The 12619-nt window shown below is 43.9% G+C and overlaps 1 protein-coding gene across 3 annotated transcripts; it reads left to right on the top strand.

Moving 5' to 3' along the window:
* Positions 1-346: 346 nt before the first annotated feature.
* Positions 347-6061, top strand: HMGB1 (high mobility group box 1). Of its 3 annotated transcripts, none has more exons than XM_059995971.1 (5): positions 347-473; positions 3203-3366; positions 3588-3733; positions 4220-4394; positions 5423-6061. In XM_059995971.1, exons 2-5 carry the CDS (start codon positions 3217-3219, stop codon positions 5597-5599), a joined length of 648 nt encoding a protein of 215 aa, XP_059851954.1. In that variant the 5' UTR covers positions 347-473; positions 3203-3216; the 3' UTR covers positions 5600-6061. The 3 variants fall into 3 exon arrangements, with proteins under 3 accessions (XP_059851954.1, XP_059851953.1, XP_059851951.1); XM_059995970.1 differs by lacking the exon at positions 347-473 and adding an exon at positions 1009-1154; XM_059995968.2 differs by lacking the exon at positions 347-473 and adding an exon at positions 2267-2963.
* The last annotated feature ends 6558 nt before the right edge of the window (positions 6062-12619 follow it).

The raw sequence follows: 12619 nt of genomic DNA, 5'->3' as shown, positions 1-12619 counted from the left end.
TGGTCTCTAATGAATTTGCTAATTCTAGCAGGCCCTCGCGAACATTTCCTGCTAGAGTACCCCATATCAAAACGAAGTGGCTGTGTGCTTTAATTACATGGAATAATCATTTGATTTCCAGGAAGTTGAGACCGTGCTTTGTATTTAAATAAAAAGTTCTAGACGAGCTGTGAAACTCGATCAAACCAAGAAAAAGGGTGAAACTAAATGCCTGTTCGGTGAGTCAAGGTTTCAGCTGCTCAGCAAGCCTGACGGTACGGGTTTAGGAGCCCAGAAAAGGGGTGTTTTAAAGCCGGCTGACTGGATCGTGTCACTTTCTTATAGGAAAAGCCCTGCCTTCCCAGAGATCTAGAGTGTAATGCAACCATGTGTTGCTGAGGAGCTCGAATCTTGGCTGCCTTCGCCCCTCTGCACGAGCAGAAACCCCGGTTTTCAGGGGCCGTGATCTCATCGTGTCGCTCTCACTTTTGAAGGTCTGTTAAAAAGTCTGGGGCCTCTTATCTTAACGGCTTTGGAAGTGAGTTTGGGGTGAGAAGGGGGGGGAGGCCTGTGGGTGTCTCTTTTGCCTGAGGAGCTGGAGACACTTGTGGAAAAGTCAGGTCCTTTTCGCTCGGGCGGCCGCTCGGGCGTGGGGCTGGCTTGGGTTAGACACATGCACACATACACCATAGAGCTCTGCTTTCCCGTAGCAGCTGCTGCCTCTGCCTCTGCCTCTCCCGCCTCAGCCTCTTTGCCCGGCATACACACACATTCAGATTTGCGCGCTGTTTCAATCCTTGATGACGTGTCCCCGGAGACAGCCAATAGCAAACGGGCTCTGGTCAGGACAATGGGAGGTATCGGGCCAATGAGCGAGCCCCGTGAGTTGGCGGTAGCCAATAGGAGCCGCGCTGGCTGGAGAGTAATGTTACAGAGCGGAGAGAGTGAGGAGGCTGCGTCTGGCTCCCGCTCTCACAGCCATTGCAGTACATTGAGCTCCATAGAGACAGCGCCGGGGCAAGTGAGAGCCGGACGGGCACTGGGCGACTCTGTGCCTCGCGGAGGGTGAGTCTGGGGCAGCGCCGCGGCGGGGAGAGCGCCTCCGGCAGCTCCCCAGCCCGCGCGGCGGCCGGATCCCCGCGGCCGGGAGCCGGCGGGTCAGGATCCACACAAAGGCAAATGAGGGGGGACCGTGGGGGGAACTGCGCACGGAGCGAGCCTCCCCTCGGGCGCCGGGAGCCCGGCCGCGCGCCGGAGCCCCGGCCCCCGGGCCGCCGGAGGCGCCGCGAGCCCCGAGCCCCGCGAGTTTCCACCCCCGGCGGCGTCCGCGCTGACTGGCGCAAAAAATTTTTTTTTCATTAAAAAAATTTTTTAACGTGTTTTCGGCCCCCGGGCCGAGCGTTCGGGCGGCCGGCGTGCGCGGGGGGCGGCGGGCCGCCGGGCGGGCGGGCGGCGCTTCACGGCTGCATTGGCCGCCGCAGAGCCGGGCGCCGGCGGCGGGCAAGCGCGGGCGGCGGGCGCTGCGGGCGGGCGGGCGGCGGCGGCGCGGGGCCGGGGCCGGGGGCGGCGGCGCGGGGCCGGGCCCGCCGGCCTGAGCCCGAGCCCGAGCCAGTGCCCGGGCGCGGCGGCGGCGGCGGCGGCCCGGCGGCGGGGGGAGCGGCGCCGCGGCGCTCGCTGGAACATGGCTGACTCGGCCCGGCGCTGCTGGCTGGAGAGAAAACAAGGCGGGCGGGCGCGGGCGGGGGAGCTGGGCGCAGCAGTTCCGAGGCAACTTTTTTTTTCGTCTTCTCACAGCCCCGCGTCGCCCGTGCGGGGGCGGCGGGGCGCGCGGCCCGCGCGGAGGGAGAAGGGGAGCGGCGGGCCGGGGGCGCCTCCCGGGGCGGCCCCCCCGCGGGCGGCGGGCGGGGGGAGGGTCCGGCTGCGCGCCCCCCGCCCCTCCCCCCGGCCGTCATGGCCGAGTGTGTGCGCCAGAGCGCGGCGCGCACCCCGCCCGCCTGCGCTCGCACTCACACTCTCACACACTCACTCGCGCACACACACACACAGACAGACACACACACATATACACACACACACACACACACACAAAGGGAAGGAGCCATATTCTCGCTCGCGCTCGCCCTCGCGGCGGCGGCGGCGGCGCAGGCGGGGAAGACGCGCAGCGGCCATTCCGTGCGCGCCGGCCCCGGCGGCCGCGGGCGGAGCCAGCCCCCATTTCGAGCGGGGCTGCTCCCTCCGCCGAGCCGACAAAATGGGGGAGGCCGGCAGGCCTGCGCGAGCGGCGGGCGGCCGGGCGCACGTGGCGGCGCCGCGCGGGGCGGGGAGCCGGGCCCGGAGGCCGAGCCGCGGCCCCGCCGTCCCGGGCGGCCTCCCCTCGCGGCCCCGCAGTGGGCGGGCGGCCCGGGGGGGGCCGGTGGCGGGAAGGTGTGCGGCGCCCGCCCCGCGCGTCGCCCCGACTTCCACGGCTCGGAAAAAAAAAATACTGCCCTGGTGGGGGCGGGGGGCAGCCCGAGCAGCGAGCAGGAGTGGCTTTTGTCCCTCATCCTTGTTTACTCGAAGAAACTTCAGACCGGACGTGTTTAGTCAGAACCGAAATGCGTCTCGGGGCCAAGCCGATAGCAAAGGAAGCTGCCTGGCGGTGGCAGCCGCGCAGATAGCGCCGCCATCCCCCAGCCCGGGCCCGAGCGGGCCTCCCGCTCCCTCCCCCCGGCAAACTTTTATGCCGAGAGTATTTACAGTGATCCCTGGGACAGCTTTAGGTGAGCCGCGGACTTGGCCCGCGATCCGGAGAGGTCTGCCCGCTTTGGCTCTCACCTATTTGTTCCTTACGTAGCGCAGAGCCGTGAATCGGCAGCGTCGCTTTTCTGACCTTTGGTTTTGTTGATTGAAAACGGGTTTTTTTGCATTTAATTCTTCGTTTCTTTTAAATGACCGGTTGGGTATTCACCCAGAACAGATACAGGCAGCGAAGTAACAAGCGCCGTGTGAGTATACCACTGTGTGTCCACTTTTTGGAGATCACACTCAAGGACCGGTTTTCGCCTGGTGTAGCCTTTTCTAGGAATTGACTATCACTGCCATTTTCTCTGGTATTATGAGGGGTTAATGCCACTGCCGGGTTAAACAACCAGTGCCTTGCTTTTCATTCCCTCCCCAAGGAGTTAGAGTGCTCTTAAATGCCGTGAATTGCATTGTTAACATTACACTTTCATTTATTTTTTAGAAAAATAATTAAGCATGGGCAAAGGAGATCCTAAGAAGCCGAGAGGCAAAATGTCATCATATGCATTCTTTGTGCAAACTTGCCGGGAGGAGCACAAGAAGAAGCACCCAGATGCTTCTGTCAACTTCTCAGAGTTTTCTAAGAAGTGCTCAGAGAGGTGGAAGGTAAGAGGGCTTAACACAAATACTAAGGAGGTACTAAAGGGTGAAGTCCAAATGGGGATTTTTAAAAAGCCTCGGTGCAGTTTGCATCATGCGAGTGGTGGTGTTGGAACAGGCTGCTAAATGTTCAGCAAAGGACACTGGTTTTGTTCATTTTAATACTTAAGAGTACAACTTGTTAAAACTTCGTTGTCGAGTTAAGTTTACGAGTTATTATTTTATAGACCATGTCTGCTAAAGAGAAAGGAAAGTTTGAAGACATGGCAAAGGCGGACAAGGCCCGTTATGAAAGAGAAATGAAAACTTATATCCCTCCTAAAGGGGAGACAAAAAAGAAGTTCAAGGATCCCAATGCACCCAAGAGGCCTCCGTAAGTATCTTGCCCGTTTTTATTTTCAAGGAGTGTTTTGCAGTAGAATCAGACAAATTTAGCAAGCCACCTTGTGGAGTCCGTAATCAGAGTTTCTTCGCTAACTCACATTGGTATGTTTAAATTTTGTAAATAAAATTCCTGTTGGATGGCAGTTTTAGTTAGAGCAGTGGAATTGGATTCTGGCCTCCTTCACCCAATATATCTCCTAAGTGTAATTTTAATTCTTTTCTTTCCTGAGAAATACCATCAGTCTGAGAGTAATTTGCAGAATGTTCTTTTGGAACGCTAATAAATAGTGTATGTTCCGCTAGTGGTGTCATAAGTTAGATCATTGTGTAAATTAAATTTAATGAGGGATATTTAGCGTTTCATAATATTTATATCCTGTGAAATATGTGGTAGAAATTAGAAGCAGCTTTTATACAGCAATACAACACAGTTGTTAGTAAACCTACAATTCTAAAATTAAATCTCTCTTTTTAGTTCGGCCTTTTTCTTGTTTTGTTCTGAGTATCGTCCAAAAATCAAAGGAGAACATCCTGGCCTATCCATTGGTGATGTTGCAAAGAAACTGGGAGAGATGTGGAATAACACTGCTGCAGATGACAAGCAGCCTTATGAGAAGAAGGCTGCTAAACTGAAGGAAAAGTACGAAAAGGTAAGTATGGATTGGCTTGGTGTCCTGATGAAAGGGTGTGCCAGGTGTTAGATGGATGACTGTCCTTGGTACTGCATCTTAATCTCCTATTATGATTCCTAAGAGTTGGAGGTGTAATGCAGTTTTAAGTATAACAGCTATTCAGCGTGCCATTGGCTGTACTCTTAAGTCCCTTTCCATGTTTTAAAGAATGTAGAAGATCAAATAAATTGTTAGTGTTGTTTGACTTAACATTATTTGACTCGGGTGGTTTTGTTATTCTCCGGTATCCAGATTTATGAAGATTTTGGTAGTCACTTTGAGTCAGATGATTTAAGTATTTTAAATGATCAGGCACACAACATAAAAATAGGCTGGACCAAGTAACGTAACCTGTATTGTTCATAAACACCCTGAAACATTTATGTTTTCCCTCCCTTAGATTTAAAAAAAAAAACTTAGAAAGTTATGAGTTTGTTGATCTGTATAGTAAATTGATATAATAAAATAAGAAAAAGCTGTAGCCTCTATACTTTGAATTGAAATATTAAAAGTAAAGTTAGAGTTTAGCGTATTTAGTCATTTTGGAGAAATGTATCTATTTCTAGATGTTTCTTAACCTAATTGCATGCTCAGTGGCAAATAACTTTTTTTTTTTTTAAGACAAGATTTTCTACTATGGATTAGGGTCTGACAGTATAAACCTGTAGAATGCGTTTTTGCATTCAGAAGGTGGCAGTGTCTACCCTTTAATCAGTCTCTACATTCTAGTTTTAATAAACTGAACTTGGGATGTGGTACATGGTTGTACTTCAGTGAGGCATAACAATGCTAATGTCAAACCGTGTCATTCCATGAGTTACGGATTATTTACAATTATAATATTTTTACGTGTGTTTCTGAAAGTCCACAGATGTGAGTGCAGATAATGTGTTATTTTAGTGTATCTGAGTCCTTGTTTTTTCATAAAGTTTTGCCATGTTACTTTTATTTCTCTCCTTAACTGTTTTGTCTTTCCAACCACTTTCTTCCTGCCTTTATTTTGGAAGGATATTGCTGCATACCGAGCTAAAGGGAAGCCTGATGCAGCAAAAAAGGGAGTCGTCAAGGCTGAAAAAAGCAAGAAAAAGAAGGAAGAGGAGGAAGATGAGGAAGATGAAGAGGATGAGGAGGAGGAGGAGGATGAAGAGGATGAAGAGGAAGAAGAAGATGATGATGATGAATAAGTTGGTTCTAGCGCAGTTTTTTTTTTCTTGTCTATAAAGCATTTAACCCCCCTGTACACAACTCACTCCTTTTAAAGAAAAAAATTGAAATGTAAGGCTGTGTAAGATTTGTTTTTAAACTGTACAGTGTCTTTTTTTGTATAGTTAACACACTACCGAATGTGTCTTTAGATAGCCCTGTCCTGGTGGTATTTTCAATAGCCACTAACCTTGCCTGGTACAGTATGGGGGTTGTAAATTGGCATGGAAATTTAAAGCAGGTTCTTGTTGGTGCACAGCACAAATTAGTTATATATGGGGATGGTAGTTTTTTCATCTTCAGTTGTCTCTGATGCAGCTTATACGAAATAATTGTTGTTCTGTTAACTGAATACCACTCTGTAATTGCAAAAAAAAAAGAAAAGTTGCAGCTGTTTTGTTGACATTCTGAATGCTTCTAAGTAAATACAATTTTTTTTATTAGTATTGTTGTCCTTTTCATAGGTCTGAAAATTTTCTTCCTAAGGGGAAGCTAGTCTTTTGCTTTTGCCCATTTTGGATCACACGAATTATTACAGTGTTTATCTTTCGTATAGTTAGCTGATAAAAAGCTTTTGTGTACACACCCTGCATACTCATGATGAGGGTAATAAAAGTTTAATTGAGACAGTTTTCATCCATAACTGAAACTCAAATCTTGATCGGTTGATATCAGATGTCACATAGCCCAGGTTCATTTACAAAGTGAAGAGTAACCAATCTACTCACAGCACGGGATTATTAGAATCAAACATTTTGAAAGTCTGTCCTTGAAGGACTAATAGAAAAGTATGTTCTGATCTTTACATGAGGACTCTACATCCTTTAACTCCCATTACCATGTAATGGCAGTTATATTTGCAGTTCCCACGTTTAAGACTGAGAATGTATCCCCAAAAGCGTGAGCTTAAAATACAAGACTGCCATATTACGTTTTTTTGTTGTTGTTGATAATTAGTCCCAACAAAGGCTCTGGAGAAAAAGTGCTGGCTGTAAATGTCTTCTCCTATTTATCTAAATATGGATTGTTTAGGAAACTTGAGATCCTCCATTAAAGGTATTTTTAATGGGCCAACTTTTAAAATTGTATACCACATTTTAAATTGGGTATATTTTCCTATATTGTGGTTTGCCCCTTTATAAATGAAGTAGACATGAGGGAGGAAGACAAGCTTTGTATTTCAGTGTGAATTACCTGATTTATTTGAATTTGATTTTTCTCTACAAAACTCAAGCTCATTCATCAGGGTCATATGTTTATCTGCTTAACAGTTTAGGGAACAATTTGGCAATTTTGTGGTTTTTGAGATTATCGTTCTCTTAAAGTGCCAGTGTTTTAAAATAGCGTTCTTGTAATTTTACACGCTTTTGTGATGGAGTGCTGTTTTGTTATATAATTTTGACTTGGATTCTTTCCATTTGCATTTGTTTTATGTAATTTCAGGAGGAATACTGAACATCTGAGTCCTGGATGATACTAATAAACTAATAATTGCAGAGGTTTTAAATATTAGTTAAATGGCTTTCACTTAAGATTTTAAGGTTTTGTTATATACATATTTTAATCTTATTCTCAGTTAATACCTCTTAGCAACATCATTTAAATAAGTGTAAGGGCGGGCAAAGTTTATCCCTTAAAAAATACTCACTTTACCCTTGTAAATAGGTTAATGGGCTGATAAAAAAAGATTTTTGTGAAACATTCCATGTGTTCTCATAGGCTGCTGTTTACATAAATCAGGAAAAACTAATTTTGCTTTCAGAGTATTGGATTAAATAAACAAGATCGTTTTCTAAAGCAAGGCACATGTAAGTAAAAAGCAGGAATAGTGATTATAAATCTAAACTTAAGTTTTCTAAGCTAAAGGAGAGGACCGCAGTAGAGGGGCTGAAAGTGTGTCAAAATTTATCAGGTTTTTTAGTCAAGGGGAACAAGTAGTTATCTCTCATTTACATGGAAGTTTGCTGTAGCTAAAGAATCATTGTTTATTGCTAGTAGGTGATCCAGTTAAAATGAATTCTGCCTCAAGGAACTTCAGTGGGTGTCTTGTGACAGCTACCGTTGAGATGTTGAGAGCGGGAACAGGTTTTTTTGGGTTAACTGGATTCAGATCTTGACAGGAAGACATGGACAAAACCCCTTTTCAATCTGAAAACATACTAGCTCTGTTTACTATTTCAACAGTATACCCTGAAACTTGGATGTTCAAAACTCAAGTAAATGGAGGTGGGAGGCATAACAGATTTTTTTTTAAGTTAATGCATAGGAACTATTTTAATGTCTAGAAATAGTTACAGCACTATGGGGTATAAAGATTTTCTTAACATCAAAAGATTAAACAGTATAAACTTTAGTATTAAGTCATCTGCATTTTAAAACTTGATATAAAATCGGCATACTGATTAACACTTAACCAAAGTAATTGTCTCCTAAAGGTTGGGAGCTGTTGCTGGTTAGTGCCTGTAATCGTTCTCATGATCTTCCATCAGGTGTTGATACTTGCTCTGTTTTCATTAATTTTCTAAGAGTGAAATCTGAAAAAAAATCTTGTGTGTGTGCTGTGCACCACAGGGGTAAGACTTAAATGATAATGATGGAAAGTGCCTGTGTGACAGAAGCTGTTCAAATACTTCCCTCGCTGCCTGGGGGATTGTAAGTACTGCTTAGACGGTAGGGTAGTATCTGGCTATGTTGAAAACTGCACTGGGAAGACAAGATGGAAATTTTTGAATGGAAAGTGTGGCCAACTCCCTTGCTTGGCATCACAAACTGTGACAGAAGTTCAAATCTAGGTCTGCTTGGTACAACAGGCCTTCTGAAAGGGCCTGAAATAGCTCTTTTTCAGTACCAGCCAGCTACTTTTTGCGAACGATGGTATCACTGTAAATTTGCACAAATTCAATACAGCTTAAATCAGGATTAACTGCTGCTCAAGTGTGAACCATTGGCCAGTAATTAGCTTGCTTAATAAGTTGTGGTAGGTTATTTTTAAATTTTTTCATATTTGTGCTTTGTCATTTTAAAATGACTCTTGAAATGCTTTTAAAACAATGTAAAAGCCAGGAAACGGTTTGGATACCTGTGCAACAAAAGATGCAAGCTGGTTCATTTCTCGTCCCCCTCATAGCAAAGACGTGAACAGCAGTGCTAACGCTCGCCGGAACCTGGGAAGTTCCCTGGGTCTAAGCCAAGTTGCTCCCTGCAGTAATAAGGCAAAATGTGGCCCTGTTCTAGGAATGCTGCTATTTAACGATACACCGTGGCACAGGACAAAGAATGACAAGCATAACTTAACAAGCCACACTCCAGAATATATAGCCCCACCTTCCAGTGGGTTTCAGTCTGAAATCATATCTACCAGCAGGAAATTTAATCACTTAGGTCTCTAGGCATGTCCATTGGTTTGAACCTTCTGTATTTATCGGTCACCTGCTGAAAAAGGAAGTGGTAATATAGATCTGGAATAAGATGAGGGATAATGATAGACCTTTAAGTTGTGGTGTGAGGTATGTGGAGACTGAAAGTAGTGGTGAGAAAATCAGTGAAAAGGGATTAAAGAGATTCTTGTAAATTTTTATGATGTACTTTTTTTTTCTCTTTAGTCACACAATTCAAACAAGTGACATTTCATGGGATGATAGATACCCCATGATATATTTGATCATACTTTTACTGACGGTCATTCATGTTGCTTCCTATTTTTTGCTATTCCTAACAATACTGCAATGAACGTCTGCGTACATTTTTGTTAGGCTTGTGTAGGTCTAGATACCTTGAAGTAGAATTGCTGAGTCAACAGATAGGTGCATTTAAAATTTTAGCAGATATTGAAAAATTGACCCCTCCCCCAAGACTATCCTTATTGTGAAACGTTTTAACAATGATTTTTAAGATATAATAAATCAGGTTTTTAATGGCTATTTCTTTGGCTCCATGAAAGAAGTGTCCATTTTTAAAAGATAAATTAAAATACTGAAATACTGCCATTTATAACACAAGAAGGTAGAATTAGAACTGAAAGACCCTTGGGTTGACTATTGACTATTTAAACTACTCTAACAAATTATTTCTCTATAAACTTACTGCAGTAACTAAATGTTTAAGTAATCCATTGTGTGAAAATGAGGAACTTCCTATTTTGGCATCTTCAATCCAGTAGCTTTATCTGGGGAGGGCTTTTTCTAGCAGAGATTGTGTGTCAATCTTTACAGAAGCTACAGCCAACGGTTTTGGAAACTAGTCAAGGATTGTGTGGGCTGGATTCTGGGCATTAGGAGATAGTTATTTGTAAAAAAGGAATGGATACAGAGGATCTGCCTTAAATGGAATAAAACTGACCACTGCTTCACCTCCTTGCTGGAGATGGTACTTTAGGTAAAGGGCATACCCCAAACGCATTTATAACTGCAACTGTATTAATAGGCTTTAAAGTGGAATTAAACTTAGTTCCTTAGAGGTACATAGAATCTCTAGTTTCAGCCTTTACCATATTTTTGTTCACTGGGTTTCAACTACGGATCATCCTATAAAGTGTTCTGAACATAACCAGGTAAGTAAATTGAAAGTCCTAAAGCAAAAGAATTATCGGTTGAGGGTAAGAGAGTACTCAGTGTAATGCCCGCAAAGGTGTGAAGGGTAAGAACTTGCAGGCTACTCAGAGCAAGGACTCGGCAGCCTCTTCCCCACTCCCCAGCCTAAATTTCAGGGAAGCTCAGGTCTTGCTCTGCCATCTGGAGTCTGCCTGGCTGGGACTTGGGCATAGGGAGTGGGCTAGGCGCACTCAGGCTGAGAAGGACCAGACAGACTTTGTTTGTTTTTACAAGAGGAACAAGAGGTACCATTGCTTTGGGGACTGACAACAGAATAAAGTAAGGCACCAGTGTAGGGTCCTAGCGCATTAGAGGTAAAAGGCTCTAGGCTCTAAGGCAGTCCCGCCTATGCATTTTCACAGAGCAGTGGGCAAAGGCCCATCAAGACTCAGAGGCTCACTCAAAGACCAAAAGCAGCATCACAACGATCTAGCAGTGCCAGGCTCGCAGCAGGTGCAGAAAACTTTCGAGTTCCTTCCCCTTCTCTGTAAGGACAGTAACTAGGGGCTGGAAGGCTTCCTCCCTAGCCCTCACCTTCCTGCCTGGGTCCTCCTGCCTCGGCTACAATTGTGGATATTCGAGCAGGTCAGCACACGCCGCCATCACTGTGATTCCTCTCTGGCCTTCCTCCTTAGGTTTACTTGGACTCAGGACACTTGCTGACAAAACAAAACTAAAATACTGCCAATCATTTAGAAAGTGATAAGCTACCTGATTCTAACAGGCTGGGAAGCGCCAGAAGAATGTGTACTGCTTGTGTGTCCTTAGAATTGCAGCATGAACTTCCAGAAGTGGAAGGATAGCAATACAGTACAATCACTTTTGAAAAACTTGTTTACCATTATTGTGAATGAAATTTGCGTTCATTGAAAGAAAACAAATAAGCAGGGAAACAAAAATCTACAATTCTATTAGTCAGGAAAACTACTAACATATTGTGTGCTCTTCTCGTTTTATATATATAATATGATATATATATACAGATATATATTTGATTAATATATAAATTATATGTGTATATAGATATATAATTTTTTAATCTGAGGTGAGATTCACATAACAAAAAACCATTTTAAAATTAACAATTCAATGGCATTTAGTACATTGACAGTGTTGTGCAACCACCGCCTCTAGTTCCAAACATTTTCATCACCCCAAAAGGAAGTCCTATACCCATTAATTCTGCCCTTCCCCCTTAGCCCTTGGCAACAACCAATCTGCATCATCTCCATGGATTTACCTACTGTGGCTATTTCGCATAAATGGAATCATACAGTATGTGACCTTTTGCGTCTGGCTTCTTTCACTTAGCATAATGTTTTCAAGGTTCATTCACACTGTGGTATGTATCATACTTCATTCCTTTTCGTGGCTGAGTAATAGTCCAGTGCGTGTGTGTGTGTGTGTGTGTGTGTGTGTGTGTATATATCTCACAATTCACTTATTCATTCATTGATGGACACTTGACTAGTGCTGCTATGAACGTGCATGTACAAGTATTTGACTCCCTATTTTCAGTTCTTTGGGGTACATATCTAGGAATGGAATTACTGGATCATATGGTAATTCTGTGTTTAACTTTTTGAGGGACCACAATGGCTAAGATGACCCTTCCACAGCAACTGAATCATTTTATATTCCCTCTAGCAATGTATAAGCATTCCAATTTTTCCACAACCTCACCAGCACTTCCTATTTCCCTTTTTTAAAAAAAAAAAATAATAGCCATTGCAGTGGGTGGGTGTGAAGTAGTATCTCGCTGTGGTTTTGGTTTGCATTACCCTAATGACTAATGATACTGAGCCTCTTTTCATGTGCTCATTGGCCATTTGCATACCTTTTTGGAGAGCTAACTCAAGTCCTTTGCTGATTTTTAAGTTAGATTGTCTTTTGGTTGTTGTATATACATGTCCGCTTTACAAAAAATGGCAATATATTTACCAACACTCTACTTGAAAACTACTTTTACTGCTAACAGTCTATCTTAAACAAAACTTTATGTCATCATATATTCTTATTCTGCCCTGCACTGAATCGTTTTTACTGCCTGCACGTTAGTCCACTGAATAAATGTAAAATACCATAAATTATCTTGTCGATCCCATCTTATTAGACATTTGTGTAGTTTCTGATTTTTTAATTAGTTTTATTGAAGCATAGTTGATTTACAATGTTGTGGTAATTTCTGCTGTACAGCAAAGTGATTCAGTTATACATATATATTCATTCTTTTTCATATTCTTTTCCATTATGGTTTATCACAGGATATTGAAATATCATTCCCTGTGCTATACGGTAGGACCTTGTTGTTGTTTATGGATTTTTTTTTTAATATTATGAACAAGGCTAAGATGACTAGACTTTCCTTATACCCATACTTCTGTGTCCATGATTATTTTGTTAGGTTATAAA

The sequence above is a fragment of the Delphinus delphis genome, chromosome 18, assembly GCF_949987515.2.
Source record: "Delphinus delphis chromosome 18, mDelDel1.2, whole genome shotgun sequence".
NCBI classification, from domain to species: domain Eukaryota; kingdom Metazoa; phylum Chordata; class Mammalia; order Artiodactyla; family Delphinidae; genus Delphinus; species Delphinus delphis.
The sequence above is the reverse complement of the archived record's forward strand: the minus strand, read 5'-3'. Positions and strand labels throughout refer to the sequence as shown.